This window comes from Spermophilus citellus, assembly GCF_964194105.1.
Source record: "Spermophilus citellus genome assembly, chromosome: 10".
In the NCBI taxonomy this organism is placed as follows: domain Eukaryota; kingdom Metazoa; phylum Chordata; class Mammalia; order Rodentia; family Sciuridae; genus Spermophilus; species Spermophilus citellus.
The window spans coordinates 126,625,285-126,646,675 of NC_138197.1; the positions used below are offsets into that span (position 1 = coordinate 126,625,285).

General features: G+C 62.6%; 2 protein-coding genes across 6 annotated transcripts in view; one reads left to right on the forward strand and one right to left on the reverse strand.

The window, feature by feature from the left end:
- Positions 1-3,794: 3,794 nt before the first annotated feature.
- Positions 3,795-13,473, forward strand: KCTD17 (potassium channel tetramerization domain containing 17). Of its 5 annotated transcripts, XM_081309727.1 has the most exons (9): positions 3,795-4,034; positions 5,126-5,234; positions 7,342-7,433; positions 8,142-8,237; positions 9,773-9,898; positions 11,088-11,187; positions 11,329-11,400; positions 11,762-11,852; positions 12,635-13,473. In XM_081309727.1, exons 1-9 carry the CDS (start codon positions 3,849-3,851, stop codon positions 12,702-12,704), a joined length of 942 nt encoding a protein of 313 aa, XP_081165853.1. In that variant the 5' UTR covers positions 3,795-3,848; the 3' UTR covers positions 12,705-13,473. The 5 variants fall into 5 exon arrangements, with proteins under 5 accessions (XP_081165853.1, XP_081165854.1, XP_081165852.1 ...); XM_081309728.1 differs by lacking the exon at positions 11,329-11,400; XM_081309726.1 differs by lacking the exons at positions 11,762-11,852; positions 12,635-13,473 and having other exon boundaries at positions 11,329-11,755.
- Positions 13,474-13,607: 134 nt separating this feature from the next.
- Positions 13,608-21,391, reverse strand: part of TMPRSS6 (transmembrane serine protease 6) — a gene marked incomplete at its 5' end in the record, with an annotated part of 31,266 nt that continues 23,482 nt past the window's right edge. Inside the window, 5 exons of the mRNA XM_081309725.1 lie at positions 13,608-15,763; positions 16,161-16,297; positions 17,904-18,175; positions 19,185-19,353; positions 19,487-19,603. Of these exons, the coding sequence (XP_081165851.1) occupies positions 15,605-15,763; positions 16,161-16,297; positions 17,904-18,175; positions 19,185-19,353; positions 19,487-19,603 (854 nt within the window). The 3' untranslated portion in view covers positions 13,608-15,604. The remainder of the gene's footprint in view (positions 15,764-16,160; positions 16,298-17,903; positions 18,176-19,184; positions 19,354-19,486; positions 19,604-21,391) is intronic.

Sequence of the window (21,391 nt, forward strand, 5' to 3'; positions counted from 1 at the left end):
TGGCACACACCTGTAATCCCAGCAGTTGGGGAGGCTGAGTCGGGAGGATCACAAGTTTAAGGCCAGCCTCAGCAATTTGGCAAGGCCCTAAGCAACTTAGCAAGACCCTATTTCAAAGTAGAAAATAAAAAGGGCTGGGGATGTGGTTCAGTGGTTAAGCACCCCTGGGTTCCATCCCTAGTACAAAAAATTAAAAAGAGCCATCTTAAATCATCCGCAAAGTCACTCCAGAGAACCAAGGATGCCGGGCAAGGAAAAATTTTCCGGCCCTTCCCTTTTCTCCTACCCTCATCCCAAATCCTGCGAGGGGGGAGTTGAGGCTGTGGAAGGTGGAAGGGGAGAGCTAGGGCACCCTGGGGAGTTAGGATTAAAGAAATCACCCTGGGAACTGCTTGGTGCAGCTCCTCCGGATGCAGAGCTCGTGAATGTCTGGCAGCAGGAGCTGGAATCCAGCTGGACAGACCTTAGATTCTGGGTGTCGTGTGATCAAGCTGTGGAAATTGCGTTCACTGGAGCCAGAGAGACAGTGGGTGTCGGGAGAGGTTGATAAGAGGCCAGTTGTCACCGCCCCAGTCCTGAAAAGGGAATCAACAGGCGCAAGTAAGGCCATCTGGGCTGGCGGATAGGCGGCTGCTGCCCCTCCAGCGGCTCCACTAGGCGCGGGACAGGCCGGTGCGCCCCCTGCTGGCCAAGCTCTGTGGCTCCCACACTCGTGGCCGGGTGGAGACCCATGGGGGAGCCCATGGAGCGCCCTCTGCTGGTTGAAGCGAGCAGCACCCGGGCCCCGGTGGTCCAGCCGGCCAAGCAGACCCAGCCTCACTGCCGCCAGGGCTGCTGTAGCTTTACGCAGATGGGAAAAGGCACCATCTGGTGATGTGAACGCCACATCAATAGAGTGTGCAGTCGCTGTGGATCCTCTTTAAAAGAGCTCAAGGGGGCTTGGGTCTCATTCATATCCAAAACTCTAAAGGCCTGTACTCGAGGCAGGCTTGGGAACGTCCCTTAACACTTGGAGGAAGTTCTAGGTAAAAGCATCGGAAGATCTTGTTACAAACACTCAAGTGAATAAACCAGAGTTTGTCCTCACTGCCAATGATGCTTCTAAGTCCAGAACCTGCACACAGTAGGTGCACAGTCCTAATAGGTTGCACTGACTACATGTAATGGCTCTAAGTATTGAGCAAATGCCGTACAGTGAGGTTCGACCAAGATGAGTCCAAACTAGCCCGGTGTTGCAGGAAGTTATGGAACAGAGACTCCAACCCCGGCCCACGGAGCTCTGAAAGCTGCTGTTAGGCAGCAATGTCTGAGGCAGGTCAAACGCATGCTCTTTGGATACACTGCTCTCCCCTCAGGTGACCCGAAGAGGTGCCTGTTCAAAACCAGCAACACCCACACCAGCCCCCAGGCAGGGACGGGGATGGATTTGACTTGAGGAGCAAAACAAGAAGTGGAGGGGAACCTGAATGTTCTGACATCCTGAACCTGGGCCAGAGAGCTGAGAGCAAAGCCAGCAGGGATGAGTGACATCTCAGCCAGGGAACTGCCAGCAGGTGTGACGCCAGCCACTTAGATGTGGAGATGCAGCCGAGAGGATCGGGAGGTTCAAACCAGGACGAGCAGCCGTGGGCTCGGGTGGCGTTCCTGATGCGCTGGATACATTCTGTGTTCTTTCGGCTCTATTTGGAAGCAGAGTGACTTGCAGGTCATTTTAGGTCACGGGGGCTTAGCGTGAGGAAGTGGCAGTCATCCACCTTGGAGCCTGGGTCATTTGAGGGGACCTTTCTCCCTGCCCTCCCCTCCCAACCCAGGAAGGAGGAGGTGGTAGAGTTGGCTCACCCCTGGCCCATGGGGCAGCCTCCAGCTCAGGCACTGGTCTTGACACCAGCAGTGTGGCAGGTCCCTGTCACATGCCCTCATATCTGAAACTCTAAAACCCTGTACTCGAGGCAGGCTTGGGAACGAACAGGTACTATTATTGTTCCCAACTTACAGATGGGGAAACGGAGGTTCAGAGAGAGTAAGTGACTTTCCCAAGGCTACTCAGCTAGGAAGCCAGAAAGCTGGGCTGCTGGGTGGCATCCTAGTCTGGGAGCTGGGCCCCTCACGCTAGAAAATGTGTGGTGGGGGGTGCATATGAAAAATGATGGAGCGTGACAGTGCATGGTCACAGACAGGGCTACCTGGAGACCATGTTCCACCCAGCCCTCTCACACCATCTCCTGAACCAAACCCTCCTGGGGTCAGTGACAGCCTCTGGCATCTCCAGTCCCATGTTTCAGTGTCTGGCGCCTATTTGGGGCTCAGTGAACACAGAGATGGCTGAAAGCAGAATCAGTAGGAGGGAAGGGAGGGGTCCCTTTCCACAGGGGGCTGCAGCCCCTCCCAACCTCCTCCCCCAGGCAATGCCCCCACAGGAGCAGGGCTGTGGTGGAAGCTGCCAGCTCTGTTTAGGGCCCCGGTGTCTTGCACCTATTTCTTGGCTATGAGGTCCTTTCAGAGGGGAGGCAGGTTTTCCTGTGCCTGCTGGGGCCAGTGCTGGGGCCAGGGAGAGGTGGGCCCCTGAGGGAAGGAGGGGAGTGGGAGGAGCCTTCAGTAGACAAGCCTGGCTTCCTATGGCCCTGGGACCCTGAACTTGACCTTCCCAACTTTCACCCTCCAGTGGACTCTGTTTCACACTGACCCACCACTGGTCTCTTGGAGTGCTCTGGTTCCCCCTCCTCCAGACTTTGCTCTTTTCTTTTCCCCCACTGGACCCCCCTTCTCATCCCCTGAGCCCTTCCCTGGGCCCCTCCGTCTGAGACTTTTCACATGCTCTTTGGGGAAGGGGTCTCCTCCACTCCCAAGGCTGCAGACAGTCCCCTGTTCTCCATAGCCCAAGCTGCTCTTCTGAGCATCAATCAGGAACAGTGGCCAGCACCTCCTCCTCCCCCTGCTGGCTCCCCAACCTCTCTCCCCCCCTATCCTGCCTTCCTCCTTCCTAGTCACCTTGACCTGGCTCCAGACCAGAACCAGGGCACTCAGTTCAACTTCTCTTTATCCACCGCTGGGACCTCTCCCAAGGCATCCTACAAAAGCCAGAATTCAAACTGGCTTTGATCTAGGTAGAGCTCTATTCCTCCTCCCTGGGAATCTCTTCCAGAGATCACTGCCACTCACAGCAGACACACAGGAGAGGGGGTTCTCAGTGGTGGCCATGCCCCTGGAACCCACCGGGCTGGGCTGGCCTGCCACTCACGAGCTGTGTGAGTCCACGGTCACTTCACCTCTGTGGCCCCATGTGTAAAATGAGCATAGTGATCAAGAGATTGATGAATGACACATATGTGCACCCAAAGCACCTGGCGAACTGAAGGCGCTTGACCAACCTCAAGTCCAACTATGTTGAGCTTGAAGAGCTTCTGCGGAGGGAAGAGCCCACCCTCCACTACTGGAACTGGGCTGGGGGTGCGGCTCCGTGGAAGAGCCTGGTTTAGCACGTGGGGGGCCCTGGGTCCCACCCCCGTATTCCCCCTACACACACATATTAGGAAATACTGTACATGTCACAGGAATTCCAGGGAGAAGTTTCCTCTGTCAGCTCTTTGAGAGCCCGGACTGCACAAAGAAAAAGGCAATAAAAAGGGGAACAAATGGGAGGCTGTTTGCTTGGGGTGTCATTTTTCCCCAGGGTCCAGGACCTGATATCCCTAAACAGAAATGTGGTCCAGGGACTTCCCGGGGCCTGTGGGCGGGGCGCGGCGGGCCTGTGGGCGGGGCGCGGCGGCCCCGCGGCGCGGACTACAACTCCCGGCAAGCTCTGCGCGGGGCCGCTGGCGCCGAGCGGAGGCTGCAGACCGCGGCGAGCGATGAGGATGGAGGCCCGGGAGGCAGCGGCGGCGGGGGCGGGCGGTCGCGCCGCGGGCGGCTGGGGCAAGTGGGTGCGGCTCAACGTGGGGGGCACGGTGTTCCTGACCACCCGGCAGACGCTGTGCCGCGAGCAGAAGTCCTTCCTCAGCCGCCTGTGCCAGGGCGAAGAGCTGCAGTCGGACCGGGTGAGCCCGCGCGCGGGCGGGCTGGGGTCCCCGCTCCCCGTCCCCGCACCCCACACCCGCACCCGCTTTCCGACCCGGCCCGGCCGCCAGCGTGGGGCCCGGATGGGCTGCTTTCCGCGGAGCTGGAGGCGGGAGGGACTGGCAGCCGTGGGGAGGAAGTGGAACCGAGAGCGAGCAGTGTGCCCATTGCCGTGGCAACGGGACGACGCAGGCCGCGGCCATTTGGAGCCTGGAGCTCGGCCCTGGGTGGGGGCTGTCCCCTCGGGGGTGCGGGGAGGCGCCGAGGCGCCGGCAGGGAGGGCTGCTCTCCATGCAGGGCTCCCGCACTGGGCGCGGAGTTGCCCACACCTTCCTTCCCGGTGTGGGTGGCGGGGGGGGGGGGGGGGGGGTCCGGGAGCCGGCACAGGAGTCCTGGGGTGCTTTCTCAGCCGGGAGGAGGCTGGCCCAGAGGGCACCATGCCTGGGCTCCCACTCAGCTCTGCTGCAAACCGCCAACATGACCTTGGGCGAGACCCTTCCATGTTCTGGGCTCAGCCCCCTCCTCTGTAACCAGAGGTGCTGGTCTGGAGATGATCTCTCAGGTTCCCTGTCCCCTGTTTTGTGACCCGCTGATGCTGTGACCTTGGGCCAGTCCCCTAACCTCTCTAGAGTTGTCCTGATGCCCGCCCTGCCTCCCTGCAGGCTGCAAGTGTCCAATGGGAGGGCCGCTCCTTTAGGAACTTGTAAACATCCCCTGAAAGACAAGGGACCTGGTGAACAGGGAGCCCGCCTCAGGGGGCCCTCTAAGAAAGACATTCACTGGGCCAGGTGCCACTCAGACCTCTCTCCCTGTGTGCTCATGGTGACCCATAATTACGGGGTATGGTGAAGAGGCTCAGAGAGGTCAAATTGTTGGTCCAAGGTCACACAGTCTGGAAAAGGCAGAGGCAGGATTTGAACCCAGGTCCGTCTGACCCTCAAGCTTTATTACACATCATATCACTCTCTCTCCTGCTCCCCACAGTCCTATCCCTGGCCTTTAGTGAGAGCTGATGTGCCAGATGGGCAGGGGACAGCCTCACTCTTCTCACTCTGTGCCTTCTCCTCCACAGGATGAAACGGGGGCCTACCTCATTGACCGTGACCCCACCTACTTTGGGCCCATCCTGAACTTCCTCCGGCATGGCAAGCTGGTGCTGGACAAGGACATGGCTGAGGAGGGTGAGTTGGTCCAGGGGACTGGCCTGGGGCCCATGTCCTGGCCCTGCCCTCTGCAGCCTGCCTGCCATGGCCTCTGCAGAGGCCCAAAGCCCTGTCTTCCAGCTGCAGTGGGCACCTGCCTCCAGGGTCTCCCTCAGGCTGATGGGCCCGGGCTTTCCTGGGTGATGCCAGGGAGTGATGGAGACACAGGAGATAGAAGAGGCCCGAGGCCTGTTTCCTGGCAGGGGTGCCCTTCCGCCCTGGCCTCCTGGGAAGCCAGGGGTGGGGAAGGGTGGGAATGGCAATGGGAAGAGCTGCGGCTTCTTTGGCTGGGCATCGGGTGTCGCCATCGCCATCGCCGGGTCGGCCTGGTGAGGACTGGAGCCGGCAGGTGGGTGGGGCAGGGACTCTTTCCCAAACCTGCAGCCTCTGCAGCACAGAGGGCTGTGGGCAGAGGCAGGGGTGGCTGCTGCTCCTTGGCAGGGCTTGGCCCCTCCCAGGCCTTGGCAGCAGGCCCCTGTACAGGCCCACGTCGGGGCCTAACAGACAGTGGGGAAGCCGTGTCTGGAGAATGATCACTTAGAAGGCGTTAGCCAGGAGCAGCAGCTGCGGTCGGTGCCAGGTCCACTTTCCTTGGGCACAGGGTGTAGCTCTGGCCAGCTCACCAGCTGGGCCCGCTTGGACACGTCACTTTCCTCCACTTCTCCATGGGTGTCTCTAAAATAAGGATGGTGACCTGTATTCTGGAGAGCGGTATTGGGGCTGTGGTTGCCATGAGTCCTACACCTGTGGGCCCTGGGTCGGCCCATCCCTCTCCACTTTGGGCTACCATCTCCCCTTGCTGACCCCTGTGGCATCCAGTGATCTGTAGGCTGATGGCTCCCACAGAGCAGGGCTTCAACCTCAGAACTGCTGCAGGGATCTGGCCCCAGCCCCAGCCCCCGGGAGCAGACACCCTGGGCGTGGCCTGTCCCCAGAGAGGGGAGGTGAGCGCTACAGCTGCGTCACAGCCAGCGCCTATTGACAGGTTCCTGGGTTCTTTGAGCTCTGTGGTTCCAGCACCCTCAGACAGGGACTGGGGATGGATCTGAGAGGACTGTCTAGCTTTGTGACCTTGGGAATCTTACTGAGCTCCCTGTGCCTCTGCGCCCCCACTGGTGAGAGGGGGCCACAGCCACATTGGCCTCTTCGGGCCGTGGTAGAGGGGGCACAGCAGCTGGCCCTGAGGCTGCACAATGCAGGGTCAGATGTCTGCCCCACCAGGACATGGCTGGAGGACTGTCACACAACAGTTACTGACCACGTCTCTGTTAGGGCCTGGAGACAGCAGGGTGGGTTGGTCATTTGGAGTTGTATGTTGAGTGCTGAGCCTGGGTGCTGAGGCCTGGTGCAAAGCCTGGGTGCTGAGCCTGGGTACTGAGGCCTGGTACTGAGGCCTGGGTGCTGAGGCTTGGTGCTCCTAAAGCGCAGACACGCGTTCCTCACGGTTCCAGAGGCTGGGATTTTTTAATCGGGGTGCCATCGTGTCGGGGTCTGTCGAGGGCCCTCTTCCAGGTTGCAGATAGCTGACTTCTTGTCTGTCCCCAGGGATCCCAGAGGCCAGTCAAAGAAAGGACCAGAGGTGACCTGCTCTGCAGGACCTTAGGGAGGTCCAGCCCCTGGGCGCTCGTCAACTTCCCTGGGCCGGGTGGGGAGTGGCTTGCTTAGTCCCTCCAAGTACCTTAACTGTAAAGTGGGGACAGTGGTGCCTGCTTTTCTCATGTCCCCAGCACTGCGAGGTACACATGGGGGCTTTGCAGACTGTGAAGGATGGTGGTTGGGGGCACTTATAGAAGCATGCTCCCTTACAGTGGGACAGAGCCCTTGGGGCTGAGCGCTGGAGGGACCGAGCTCACTGGCTGTGGCCTGTTAGGGAGCCTCAGTTTCCCCGGTGCTCAGCGGAGGTGATGAGTGCTCACTTCCGGTCGGAGACTTCAGTGCCCTGAAGGATGTCACCTGAGCACAGGGCCTGGCCCCAGCATGTGTGACCCACCCGGCAGGGAGTGTGCCCAGAGCAGGAGGTGGGTTTGGGGTGGGGGACGAGGGAGGACGGGGCGTGGGCAGCAGGAGTGACCGCTGCTCTTGCCAGGCGTGCTGGAGGAGGCGGAGTTCTACAACATCGGCCCGCTCATCCGTATCATCAAGGACCGGATGGAGGAGAAGGACTACACCGTGACCCAGGTGGGAAGCAGGGCTGGGTGGAGGAGGGGCTGGGAGAGGCAGAGCAGCCTGGGTGGGGGACAGACACAGCCCCAGGCTGGGTTCTGTCCCTGCCTTGCTTGGCTTTTTTTCTGTGTGACCTTAGGCCAGTCACATCCCTCTCTGGGCCTTAATTTCCTCCTGTGGAATTTAGTGCCAAGTGTTGTCCCCACAGGTAGAAGGGACTTGATGTGAAGGTCTGGGGCCTGCAGGGGGCCAGGCAGGTCAGCCCGTGCACTTGGACCAGGCGGTCCTCCGTGAACACATCCCTGGCTGCTGGGGCTGGCATTTCTGAGCTTGGACCCCAGGCCTCAGTAACTGGTCTGTAGGAGACGGTGGAGAGGGGCCACCTCCCAGCCCCAGAGACTGAGGTGGGGAGGCTGTGTGTCCTAGGGGGTCTGGCTCATTTGATGACCCAGAATGTCTCCCATGCGCTGCCCGCCTTCCCTCTCGTGACCTCTGTGCTCAAGTGCTGGCTCTGCCACCCTCGAGTTGGGTGACCTGGGACGAGTAACTGAGCAGGGGGTGGCGGAAGAGTGGGCGAGATCACACGTGTTGAGCCCCTGGCACACAGTAGGTGCTCAGGCGCGGCTCTCTCCACCTCTCCTCCCCCATCTGCCTTCAAGGGCACATGCCTGGGGGGTGTGGGGGTGCGTCCCCAGGTGCCGTCCATGGGGTCTCTGCCCACAGGTGCCGCCCAAGCATGTGTACCGCGTGCTGCAGTGCCAGGAGGAGGAGCTCACGCAGATGGTGTCCACCATGTCTGATGGCTGGCGCTTTGAGCAGGTGGGCAGGGTGCACGGGTGCCAGGTGGGGACAGCAGGAGCCCTGGCTGCCAGCAAGGGGCCCTCTCTTCCTCCAGCCAGCCCTGTGTCCCCCGCCTCAGCCCCACCCGGGGATCTTCGAAGTCAACAAGACTAGGAAAAGCTGCCCAGGGCACAGAGTGGCCGAGGGGCGGGCGGGAGGCACTGCCTCAGCACCCCTAGGCGTCCATTCAGTCCTGGGGCAGCAGTGTGTGAGCAAGTGTGAGCAAGTGTGAGCAAGTCTGTGCCCGCGGACTCAAGGACTCAAGTGTGAGCCGCGGTGTGAGCAAGTCTGTGGCCCGAGCTGCAGCTCCGGTACAGGGAGCCTGGGCACACCTCCTGGGACAGATCCACAGGCACAGATTCCAGGGCCCTGTAGGGGACAGGCCGGGTCACAGGCGTCACTCCCTCAGGGAAGCCCCATGGGGGGTCCCCAGGGATAGTCATGGTGCCTCTGATGCCTCCCATCCAGTGGGGAGATTTTGTCCCCAGCAGTGTGCTCTGGTAAGACGAGCGGCTGGCATCCACCGCTCGGGCCTTCAGAGAACAGAGTCAGAAAGCAACTGAAGGCCTCGGAAAGGGTGCGGGGCTCCGGGGGCCCCCTCCCTCCTGCTGCGCTTCCATAACCCCACGGTCCAGCCCATGCCATCCAGCCCATGCCCACACCCCCAGAGTAGCGCTGCCCGAGACCAAAGACCAGGAAGGCTGGGCAGTGAGGACCGAGCCCAGCCCAGGAGCCACGCTGGCTCCCCCTGTCCTCCCGCCACGACACTCTCTGACCCTGGCCTGCCTAGCTCCTCTCCTCAGTGTCCTCGGGGAGGTGGGCAGATGGCTCCTCCTTCTCAGAACTGTCGTGAAAATTAGGCCACCAGGAAGGTTCCTCGCCCTGGCTGGGACCTCCCACAGGCCCTGGCATCATGCCAGCTGCTAGAAGGTTGCTACTTAGGTCTGTTGGACCCCAAGACAGGATGCCAGGGGGCCCCAGGTCCTAACCCTGCCCCTCCCCTTCCCAGCCGTGGGTGGGCTGATAAGTTTCTCTGCCTTCTGAGTGGGGGTCCCCGAGAGCTGAAGGAGACCCGTCAGTGCAAGGACTTCATCGGCCAGAAGGGGGTGTGCGGATTCTAGGGACCCTAAGCCAAGGCAGCCTCTGAGAGCCTGGCAGAGCCTGGCAGCTGCGCAGGTTCTCGGGACTTCCAAGAGGGAAGGGGCTGTTCTGTGGCGCTCACCGTGCGGGTCCCACCCAGCCTCGTCCTGGGGCTGCTGCAGCCACTCTGGGATCAGGGGACAGCATGCTTCACAGGCCTCCACCTGCTTTTGGAAACTGGATGCCTGGATCTGGGCTGGGCTGGGGGTGGGGTGACACCGCCACCCTCCTCCAGGGGTCAGGTCCAGGCAAGTCGGGAGGGGCACAGATGGGAGGAGATCCCCAGCTTCCTGCCCAGGTGCCCTCTGGAAAGCCAGGCTGGCAAGGAGGCTGAGGTGGGCCTGGGGGTGCGACCCACACCGCTCTCCCGGCAGCTGGTGAACATTGGCTCCTCCTACAACTACGGCAGTGAGGACCAGGCCGAGTTCCTGTGCGTGGTGTCCAAGGAGCTGCACAGCTCCCCGCATGGCCCCGGCTGCGAGGCCAGCCGTAAAGCGAAGGTGAGCCGCGGCCCTGCGTGAAGGTGGCGCCTCCCGCCCCTGCCCTCCCGCCATCCTTGCTGCTCCCTCCCTCCTGCTGCACCTCCATAACCCCATGGTCCAGCCCATGCCATCCATCCCATGCCATGGACATGTCTGCTCACACCCGTTACCCAGGCCCAGGCTGGGAGTAGTGCAAAGGGACCGCCCAAGGGCACAGCCAGGGACACACGATGCCACAGGTGTTGGGGCGTGAGGCAGAGTTGAACCAAGGGCTCAGGGCATGGTATGTGTCCGTGCAACCTCGGAGAAGTGCCATCCCCTCTCAGCACTTTTGCTGTGTTCTCTGTGAGGTGAGGACAGGCCACTTAACTCTCGCTGCCTCATGCTTGGAACTCCTGGGAACCCAGATGGCCAGCTTATTGCCCAGGGCTGATGTCCAGCCAGCCTAGGCCAGGACAGGGGAGCCAAGTCCAACAGCCCGGCCCTCACCAAGGCCTCCTGCTAGGCACTCTGCACCAGGGGCTCTGGGAGCCCCATGGGCACCAGCCCTGCTCCACCCTGGCAGGAGGTGGCCTTCCGCAGGCGCACCTGGCAGCCTGGTGCTGTGTGGGGAGGGCTGGAGTGGGAGGTCCCGTGCCCAGAGCCAAGCTGGTGGGAATTCCCATGGGCCCTGGTGCAGCTGGCGGAGCCGACACAAGCCAGGCCGGGAAGGAGGAGGGAGTGTCCTGTGCAGTGGAGACTGAGCTCTGGCTTCTTGTCTGTCTGCCGTCCTGTCCTGCTGTGACTCCTCTGCCCACCTCACCCACCCACAGGCTGGCGCCCCGGGCCTGGGATGCCACCTGTAGTTGCTGGCCTCCCTGATCTGGTCGGTGCTGCCCAGGGGCCTCCCAGGCCTCCTACTCTGGTCCCCTCCTAAGCAAGGCTTTTCCAGGCACCCTGCAGACACCCCGCTCCCACCCACGGCCCACGGGTCCCCACCGCCCGCGTCCCAGCTGCACTCGGAGCCAGCAGCCAGGCCGACCCCACGCTTCCCGGGGGACTGGAGACGATGGCGCAGCCTCTGTGGCTGCAGCCCTCTCTCCTGAGATGCCCCTCACTCTGCCCACCCTCCGCCCGAGGTAGGGGTCCATGGGGACAGCTGCAGCCCGCCTGGCCCCCTCGTTAGTGTCTACGCTCTTTCTTCCCTGGGTCACCGGCTGGTTCACAGAGCGCGGAGGAGCAGCTGGAGGAGCAGCGGCAGCAGGAGGAGGAGGTGGAGGAGGTGCAGGTGGCCCAGGTGCAGGTGGAGGCAGATACACAGGAGAAAGGTGCAGCCCGCCCCCAGGAGGATGGCCGCTAACCAGACCTGGGAGCCTCCGCCCTCCCTCCAGCCGCTGCCGGGCGGCCGGGCGCAGGGTTAGCTCAGCTGCTGGCCTGGCTGTGACGCCCTTCTCTCGCTCTCTCTGCAGCCCAGTCACCTCAGGATCCCGCTCACCTTCCCTCCCTCTCACCGCCGCCTCCTCCTCTGCTTCCCACTGGAGGTCCTGCCTCATCTCCATCCACCTCCTCCTCCTCCTGGATCTCATCTGCTCCCTGCCTCCTCCCCCTCTGCCCCTGCGCGGGTCTCCTCTCTGCCTGCTCGCGCCTCCACCCTGAGGCCGACGTGGCCCCGGCCTCCTGTGCCCTCCCCCCGGGTCCCCTGGCCCTGCGTCCCAGAGCGTCCTGCCTGCCGTCCCCCTCGCCCCTCCTGGCACCTCCTGCCCCCCAGCCTGGGGAGGAGGGGCGCAGTGTGGCTGCCTCTGTGCCGGCCGGCCCCGCTGGGCACCTCTGAGGCTGGCGCAGGCCTGGCCCTGCCCCGCCCTGCCCTGCCGCTTCCTCGCCCCTCACGTTTCCTCCTTGCAGGTTCCCGTCTGCGCCCCCCCAGACCCGAGGCTGAGCTGGCAGTGAGGGCTTCTCCTTGGCCCCTCGCCCGCCCCCAGAGCTGCCGTCCCTGGTTTGTAGCTTGGCGGAGCTGGAGGGAGGGGTGGAAGCAAGGAGGGCCTCCTGTCCTGTCCTTGGACTTGAGCCGAGCTTTCTGCTGACCTTCCCCACCCACCAGCTTCCCAGCCTGCCCCAGCCTTGGGTGAGGCTCTGAGAGCAGGAGGAGGTTAGGGTGTGGGGACCGCCCACCCTCCTGTGGGCAGCACCAGGCCAGGCTGGGGAGGGAAGGACAGCTGAAGCCACAGGCCTTGGCCTGGTCCCCACATGGCCAGGAGCTCCAGCGTCACTGTGTAGCACAGTGTCCTGTTTCTGGGGTGGGGACAGAAGCCAGGCCGTATGCGGTACTTGGCCAATGAGGAGCCAGCAGAAGCAGCAGAGCCTGGCACGCAGTCTCATCTGTGTGCTTGTGACCTTGGGCAAGTTGCTGTCCCTCTCTGGGCTTATAAAATGGGGACAGGCGGCCGCTGCCTCCTACTCCTTTCACCTGGGACAGCAGTGACCTGTGCCTCCCAGCCCCGCCCCGTCCCCGGCCTCAGCCTGGCCCCCCCAGCAGCCACCACGCAGCCCCACCCGGCCCGGCTCCGCCCTCCCTGCGTCCTCCTGGGTTCTGACTCACTCTGGGCCTCAGGCCTCCTCTCTTCCAGAAGCAGCCGCCACTCACTCGCCTCTCTCTCTCCCCCCTTCCCCACCCCGGCCTCCCTCTCGCCCTCTCCCTGTCTGCGCACCCCTCAAAACCCCACCCTGGTTTTTGCCCCCACCTCCCATCCTCCTGCCCTTCCCCCTCTTATTTTCTAGCTATTACAAGCCAGAGACACCCGGATGTGAGGCCCCAGATCACCTGCAGGGACTTGGGGTTCCCATCTGAAATCCTTTATTTTTGTACCATGGGGTGGGCCCCGGGCCCGGGAAGGAAGACGCACTCTGTCCCCTGCCACTTCTGCCTGCACCTCCGGGGCTGTGACTTGCCTCTGCCTCCAGGGCCCAGGCAGGGACCCACTGGGACCTCCCAAGGCCTGAGGTGGGTCCTGGGACCCCTGGGTAGAGCCACCTGCCCATGGCCTCGGTGTGGTGCTGCCCAGCTGTGTCTCCCAGCACCCTCTGTCCCCTCCTCCTCCAGGGGCCCCTGTGGCACGGTGACTGTGCTCCCTCCTGGCCCCATCACATCACCTCCTTGAGCCGCAGCCTCCTGGGGTCCAGTGGGGAACCTCCCCACACAGGGTGGTTGTGGGGTGCAGAGAGGACAAGGTCCCCGGGGCCCTAAGAGCCAGGGCTGCTCTCCCTCACCCCCCTTGGCTGGGAGGGCCTGGCCAGCCCCAAGCATGACATGCACCATGGAGACTCAGGTAGTGAGGGTGACGGGTGCAGGGTTGGCCCTGTCAGAAGGAAGGGACAGGCAGCTTGGCCTTCGCCTGGGCTGTGTTGCGCCCACCCGTGTGCTGCTGCAGGGCCCTGGCCTGCATGGGGCCCAAGTGGCTACGCAGGGAGAAGGGAAGGGGGACGTTCCTCCCTCTGCCCAAGGCAGGGTCTGGGTGTGATGGGGCTGAGCGAGGGGCCCCTCCGCACTGTGACTGCCTGGGATGGGCACTGGCCTCAGCTGCGCCCGCTGCCGCCGTGGAATAAAACCTGAAGAAACAGCCCGGCCTGTGGCTCCCTTTCCCTCTGGGCCGCTTTTGGGGAACTCAGGAGCTGTGGACCAACTGAGAGGAAGAGGCTTTCCCGAAGGGCCAGGCCCACCCCTCTGTCACTCACTGTGTGGTGGAGGACGGGTGGGAGAAGGCGAGGTCCTCTGCCCAGGGCCTTCAACACCTCCCATGCCCCACGAGCACACAGGCCCCCAGGCAGCCCCTCTGCCCCTGACTCCCCTGGCCTGCCACTTTGGGGCCCCTCCTTGTTGCCACCAGCCCTCACCCCAAGGCCCTGGGAAACGTGGACACGGGGCCTGCTGCCCACCTCCTCGAGGCTCTGGCCCTCGGCTTCTCTCCTGCCCAGCCAGCTTCTTCCACTCCCTCATCCTGCCAAGTCCCCGCCCCCTGTAGAGCAGTGACCCCTAGGCAGAGGCCATTCCAGGCCAGGGCTCCACAGGCTGGAGGATGTCAACACGTCCCCTGGGGACACACACTTCTGAAGGTGAGCTCCCTTTTTGTGTCCAGTTTTTGAGAGTCACGTGGGGGCTTTTCAAAGAGCATCAGGCCCTCCTCGCACTGGGCTTTGGATTGAAACAGTGGCCAACCAGGAACTGGCCTTCTAGCAGAGCACCCATGGAGAGTCCTGCTGTCCTGTTCACCCCAGAGCCAGAGAGGCTTGGCCCCTGCACACCCACCCAGCAGAGGCTCCGCACGACAACCCCCTCCCGTGGCCTTGCCCACCATGGACACCCTCCCTCACTTCCCCTTCTAGTTCCAAGCTTCCGGAGAGTTCTCTGTGCTGACACGGCCCCAGCCGGCCTCTGGGCTCCTGACTACTGCCCCAGGGCACACTGGTGACCCGCACCCATCCCCACTGCCCTGCCCATCCAGGCCCCTGCTTTCCATCCTGGGCTCCTCTGGCGGTTCTGCCTTATGGTGTCTCCTGCCCTGGAGCCTCCACGCCTCCCGCTGCTCTGCTGACCGGTTCTGAGGGGGCAGGTCAGGCTCCGGTCAGAGCTTCCTGGGCCAGCCCTTCGCTTCTGACCCCTTCGGGCTCCCCTCAGCCCTGCTGGCCCACAGCTTCTCTTCCCTGCACACTGGCCCTGCCTGGTGCTCCTCCCTGGCCTGGGAGGCCCAGCCCTGCCCTGGCCACTCGGAGCCCCAGAGCCCCGCTCCTCACACCCTCAGGCCAGCTGCCTGGCCTCCAGAGTCCCAGCTTCCCCGGCCACACTGCGTCCCCACTGTGAGGGGATCTGTGGTCTCAGAAGGAGCCTGACGCAGGAGGAGCACGTGACAGGCGTCCTCAAGGCCGCAGGGAGGGGCAGGCCAAGGACAGGCTCCAGGCTCTGCTCAGCCCTGTAGTGGGGACAGCCTTTTGGTTTTCCCCTCAGATTCTAGAAGGAGCCCTTCTGTCCTTATCCGGTCTCCGATTCCGGCCTGAGGTCTTTAAACTTGGCTTCCCTGGGGTTTCTCGCAGGGCTTGGGCAGGTGGCCTCCACTGTCCCCCTGGTGGCCCTCTGGACACCTGGCAAGCAGGCTGAGCAGGAAGCAGGACTCCGACAGTGGGGCGGGAGGCCAGCCGGTGCTTTATTTGTGGGGGTGGGGGGTCTGGCTGGGAAGCCCCAGTGGCAGGCAGGTGGCTTGTGGCCCTGCAGCTGGGGCTGCCCCACCCTTTGGCTTATGGTGGCTGCAGTCCCACTTGGCAGTCTCCCAGTCTCTGAGGGTCCCCTCCAACCAGGCACTGTCTACCCTCACCCCCAAGGGACACCAGAAGCTTCTCAACTGAATCTGCCCTGTGGAACCAGTGTCACCCAGGTGGCTTCTGCCTGGGATGGGATGGGGTCTCATACTCCTACCAGGGACCTAGGAGCCAGCATCTTGGCTGCTGAGCCCCTCCCCACCAAGTCCACAGTGAGGAGAGGACACTGATCAAGGTGAAGGGCCTGGGCCCTCGGGAAGTCCTGGCCCCTGCTGGTGGCCTCCTGCCCCCTTGTGCCTCTCACTGGGGCAAATGGCAGGGAGCAGGCTGGGGGGCAGGATGCCATCTCTTTGCCCCCAGAATACTCGTCGCCTTGTCCAGGGGGCGCCCTGGGCTCTGTCCTAGGCAGGAGATGGCCCCCACTGGGCACATAGCAGCCCCTCAGGCCAGTGCCTGCTGGATCCAGCCGATCACTCCTGTGATCCGAGTGTAGACGCCAAAGTAGTTGGGCCGGCCACAGCCCAGGCCCCAGCTGACCAGTCCTGCCAGGAACCAGCGGCCACTGAGCTCCTTGCAAACCAGGGGGCCACCAGAGTCACCCTGAGGGGGAGAGAGGAGGCAGGCGCATCAGGGTAAGGGTTTGCCAGGTGGTAGGAAGTCAGATTCCTTTGGAAACTGTTGGGGACAGCCCGGCCCTGCCTGGCCTCCGTGGGGTCCTGCCTGTCGTGGGAATGTGGCTGAGTCCTCATCCCTCACCCACCCTCCCAGCCTCCTAGTGTCCACTGTACCACCCAGGCCCCAGCCTTGTGGCGGGCAGGGGCAGCCTCCTGGGCCTCAGTCTCCTCATCTATGAGGTGGGCACAGCCATCTTTGCTGGGAGGCTCTGAGGCCCCAGCAGGCTGATGTGCGTGAAGGGCCATGACCTGGGTGGCAGGTGGCAAATGGCGGGTGACATGAGCATCACCCTCCTGCCTCTGGCCCATGGGCCGGGAGTCACCTGGCAGGCGTCCTTCTGGCCTTTGCGGTAGCCGGCGCACAGCATGCGGGGTGTCACCTGGTAGTGGTAGGCCTCTCCGCACAGGTCCTGCGGGACCAGCTGCACGTCCACCTTCTGCAGGACGTTGCTGGTAGGGCCTGCCAAGGGGCCAAGGGCGGGGGAGAGATGTGAGGGCCCAGAAGTCCCATTCACCTTCCACCATCTCCTTGCACCCAGCTGCTCTGCCATCTCCTCGTCCTGGCTCCTCTGCGGGGCTAAGCCCCCAAGCCTGTCTGCACTAGTGTCTTCCCCAGCTTCCCATCCCATCAAGTGCCTCCTGGCCCTGCTCTGTTGCGCCCCCTGGTGGGGCTTCTAAGCACCCACCCAGGCGAGCCCTTCCCGGCCCAGAACCTCTCCGGGAGGGCTGTCCTGATCTCCTGGGATCCCTGACCAGCACTGGAGTCCTCAGCGACTTGGTCTCATTCGTCTAGGGCAGGGCCCAAGTGTTGGGGTTTTGACGCCCCCAGGTGGTTGTGAAATGCATTTGAGGAGCCAGAGGCCCAAGATTCACACAGTGGCCTGCAAACCCCTGCTGTCCCCCCACAGCCCTTGCCCAGTCACACTGCCTGCCCCCCACCCCGTCCCCCTGGCTGGTTGCTGGTCTGTCCCACAGTCTTCCAGCCTGACACCTGCGCCTTCACTGAGAACACCTCCAGTTCCCCTGGACACTGCTGACCACTCCTCCAGGCCCCAGCCCTCCCACCCTGCGCCATGTCAGCCACACCACCCCTCCTCCAAGAACGTGCTTTCAGTTTCGATCCCTGTGCCCAGCTTGATGCCTGGTGTGTAGTAGGTGCTCATCTATGTCGTTGCTTGAACAAATCAGTGAACCAAGTCTAACTTTGCCACTGTTCTGTGAGCAGCTAGGACATGTGACTTTTCACCTGAGCCTCAGTTTCCTCATCTTTAAAATATTTCTAGGGGCCCGGGGATGTGGCTTCGTGGTAGAACTCTTGCCTAGAATGTGTGAGGCCCTGGGTTCCATCCCCAGCACCGCGGGGGCGGGGGCACCCTCCCTCCCTCCTGCCTCCATGCTGTCAATCATTGTAGACATTTTGCAGCCAGCACCACCAAATGAGGGCAAGGCTGTGGCTATGCCCGCTGATCCTCTGTGCACAAAACCAAGGGGCTCCAGAGAGGGCCAGCTCCCCTCACTGAGGTCGGGAAGGGAGAAACCCATTTCGGAGAGCGGCAGGAAGAACCAGGGCCCTGGAGGCGGGCAGTCCTGGGTTCTAGTCTGCAATCCCCTCTGGCCAGGTGATTTCCAGCAACTGCTAAGTGACTCTGGGCCTCAGTTTCCTCATTCCTAAAATGGAGCCATTGCACCCTCCCCTGAATGGGGTGGACTATATGAAATCACGTCCCCCAAATTCAGTCTACACGTGGGAAATGCTAAACATTAAGAACCTCCCCGACATGCCCTGCCCCCAGGATTTGCGCAGGAGGCGTGCGCAGGAGGGGTGGCGTTCCGGCCTGCTCCTTCGCCCACACAGACGCCCATGACCTAGTTTTCCTTAAAAGCCTTTCCAAAGGGAAGGGAGAGGCCCGGTCATATTAAATGATGAAAATCCAGCCTGACTGAACCCCAGACCTGGAGGCCTGGGGGCGGGGCCCTGGGGCACCTGCTCCGCCCTCCTTCAGGCCCCAATAGGGTGGGAGACCTACCCTTACCCCGTGCCCCGCCCACCGCGGGTCCCTGCTTACCCCCCTCGCGCAGGGCGCCCCAGCCCGTGATCCAGCAGTGCAGGCCGGGCTCGAAGAAGTGGGAGCGCGCGGGCAGGCAGACAGGGCGCACGGTGGCCGAGCGCACCACCGGGTGGTCGAGCTGCAGCAGGGCCACATCGTAGTCGTGGCTGTCCTCCTCGTGGTACGGATGCAGGACCAGGCGGCTCACCTTGAAGGACACCTCGCCAGGCCAGCGCGAGTTCTGCCGCACCTTGCCCAGGAACACGGTCCACAGCGCCGGGGAGGCCATGCTTCGGGGCGGGTGGGGAAGGTGTGGCTCAGCGCTGCCTCGCATCAGAGAGCCCTGAGACAGCAGCTTCCCACCTGGGACGCCTGGCCCACGCCCGCCCTCCCTGCCCTCCCAGCCTGGTCGGTGGTGGTCGGAGCTAAGCGCTGGCCTGCGCTGCCCTGGCCTGGGCTCCAGCCCCAGCCTCTTCCCTCCCTGGACAAGTGCGCCTGTCCAGGCCTCACGCCCTCATCTGTGAGATGGGAATGGCTTTTTCCACTCTCATGTCCCCAGGAGAATGCAGGTGAAGTATTAGCCAAGCACTGGACAATATTTCCTTTTTCGTGTGTGCCCACTTTGCAGAGGGGCCGCCAGGAACTCGGCTTGCTTGTGGGGAGGGGTGGATCTGTGCAGAGGAATCAGGGAGGCGGACCAGGCCCCCTGAAGGGTAGGTCCACAGCCTTCCTTCACCCTGAGGGCACTGAGGCGCCTGGGAGGGGCTCAAGGGAGCCTGGTGGTCAGAGTGCACCCAGAGAGGGTAGGTACCTCCATGCCCAGCAGAGGACAAGAGAGCGGGCCTCTGCAGCTCGAGGGGCCTGCGGGGCCTAGAGCCCTGACCTGGGGTGGAGGGTTCCACCTGCCACACAGACGGGAAAGAGTGCAGAGGGGCCGGGGAAAGTGATGCGGGGCTTCCTGCCCTGCCTACCACCCCCTTCCCAACTCAGATTGTGGCCGGGGTGTCAAGGCTGATGCCCGGCTCAGGCCGCCTCATCCTCTGCTCAATCCCCAGCCTCCAGCTCAGCCCCTGGCACGTAGTAGGAGCACAGTAAACATTGCTAAGTGAGTGAATGACTCACAGACCCAACTTAAAGACACCAAAGGGAAGCACGGGACTTGAGCCAGGTGCCCAGCAACCAGGGGTTCCTGGTGGAGCCGGAGCCAGGTCGCAAGGGTCACAACAGCCTCTGTGTCCAGCTCCCACTCGTCCTCCCCGCCCCACAGCTCTTGTGGTCTAGCCCGTGTGGCCTCCTCACCTGTCTTCCTGGAAGCAGTGCGCAGCTGTGACCACCCAGCGGTCAGCGATGAGGGCCCCCCCGCAGATGTGTCGACCCCGAACCTGGAGGCTGGCCTGCCATGGCCACTCACCCTCGGAGGACACAGCCCCACCCACAATGCGGCTGGAGGGGCCCTGGAGGCCACAGTCTGGAGGGGGTGGGGAGCCGGTGAGACCGGACGGAGGAAGAGACATAAGGGCAGGAGTCCCTCCCAGCCTCCCCATGGGGCCTCCAGCCTCCCTGAGGCCCCGTCCGTGCGCAGGTGCTGGTGGGCAGCTCACCGCAGTGGCGCTCATCCGAGCCGTCCCTGCAGTCGGGCCGTCCGTCACACTGAGGGTTGGGCTTCTTCACGCAGCTCCCATCCTCACACCGGAAGGTGAATGTCCCACATGGCACTCCTGGCGGGGGACAGGGCAGGTCAAGGAGGGCACATCTTGGAGCCCCAAGGGACCTTCCGGAGTGGGTCCAGGAGGACGGTGTGGGGAGAGCCAGGAGGAGCTTGGGAGGTGGGTATGTGGACTGAGGGTGCCTGCCTCTCCCTGAGGACTCCTCTAAAAGGCTGCACCCCCAGCAGCCCCCCACCGACTCTGACTGGTCTGCCCAGAACAGGGCTGTGTCTCCTCTAGGAACGGAGCCCCTGGCCACAGCGTGGCGCCCCTCCTCCTGTGCCGACCCTGAAGGTGGAACTGGGCTCCACTTTTAGACTAGGGTCCCCAGAGCAGGGCCAGCCTTGGCTGACCCGTGAAGGCTCCCTGTCCCTGCCCTGTCCCTGCCCAGCGCCCACTTGCTCCTGGCTGCACTTCACCTCAGAGCCCGCGGCTCCCACTGCCTGCCCCGCCCCGCGCTGCCTCTCCCCCTTTAAACTCCAGCCCTCCCCAAGGCCTGGAGCCTGCCTGCCCTAGGGAGCGTACCACACCCCAGGCTTCCCACATCACTGGACGGACACCATGTCCAGGTTCTGGTCAAAGGAGTCACCAGTCATGTCCTCCTACTGACAGGTGCCCCTGGAGGGCGGGGGCCATGTCCCCAGTGATTTTTATTCCCACTCCCCTAAGCCCCGCCTTGTCTATCACTGGGCAGGCTGCAAGGTTGGTTGACTGGTCAGTTACAAGGATGGGTGGATACATGAGTGGGTGGATGGATTGGCAGATGGATAGGTGGGTAGGTGGGTGGGTGGATACATGAGTGGGTGGACGGATTGGCAGATGGATAGGTGGGTAGGTGGGCAGGTGGGTGGATGGATGGGTGGATGATGGATGGGTGGGTGGATGGGTAAGTTGGTGGATAGATGATGAATGGAAGGATGGATGGATGGGTGGGTAGGTGGAGGATGAATGGGTGGATGATGGATGGGTGTATGGATGGGTGGGTGATGTGTGGATGGATGGGTGGATGATGGATAGGTAAGTTGGTGGATGGATGGATGGGTGGGTGGGTGGATGGGTGAATGGGTAGGTGGGTGGGTGGAGGATGAATGGGTGGATGATGGATGGGTGGGTGAGTGGGTGGGTGGGTGGATGGATGGATGGGTGGATGATGGATGGGTGGGTGAGTGGGTGGGTAGGTGGATGGATGGGTGAGTGGATGGATAGATGGATGGATGGGGTGGAGGATGAATGGGTGGATGATGGAAGGGTGGGTGGATGGGTGGATGGATGGGTAAGTTGGTGGATGGATGGGTGGGTGGAGGATGAATGGGTGGATGATGGATGGGTGGATGATGGATGGGTGGGTGAGTGGATGAATAGATGGATGGGTGGGTGGAGGATGAATGGGTGGATGATGGATGGGTGGGTAGGTGGGTGGGTGGATGGGTGGATTCAACAGTGAACTCCCAGAACAGTCATTAGGAAAACCAATAAATGCGTAGTTCAGTGGATAGGGGGAGAGATGGTTGGATGACTCAGTAGATAAATGAATGATTTTATCAATCAATGGATAAACATGGTGATGGGGGAGACCAGAAGATGGATGGATGGATGGATGATGGATGGACAGACGGACGGATGGGCAGTTGGACAGGATGGGCGGGTGAGTGCACAGACACACTGATGGATGAACTGGCACAGGTACAGAAAGTTGATTGATTGTTTGGTCCCGAGAGCAGAAGCCCTCGCTGGGGACGTGTGCTGAGGGCTGGGAGCCCGGCTGCCCCTTGGGTCTCCCTCCAGATCCCCATGGGCCCC

Excerpts from the sequence above, each read along its gene's own strand:
- KCTD17 (XM_081309726.1), top strand. The coding sequence starts at position 3,849 with ATGAGGATGGAGGCCCGGGAGGCAGCGGCGGCGGGGGCGGGCGGTCGC. Across the intron at positions 7,434-8,141 it reads AGGACTACACCGTGACCCAG|GTGCCGCCCAAGCATGTGTA; the intron begins GTGGGAAGCAGG and ends CTCTGCCCACAG. Across the intron at positions 9,899-11,087 it reads AGGCCAGCCGTAAAGCGAAG|AGCGCGGAGGAGCAGCTGGA; the intron begins GTGAGCCGCGGC and ends GCTGGTTCACAG.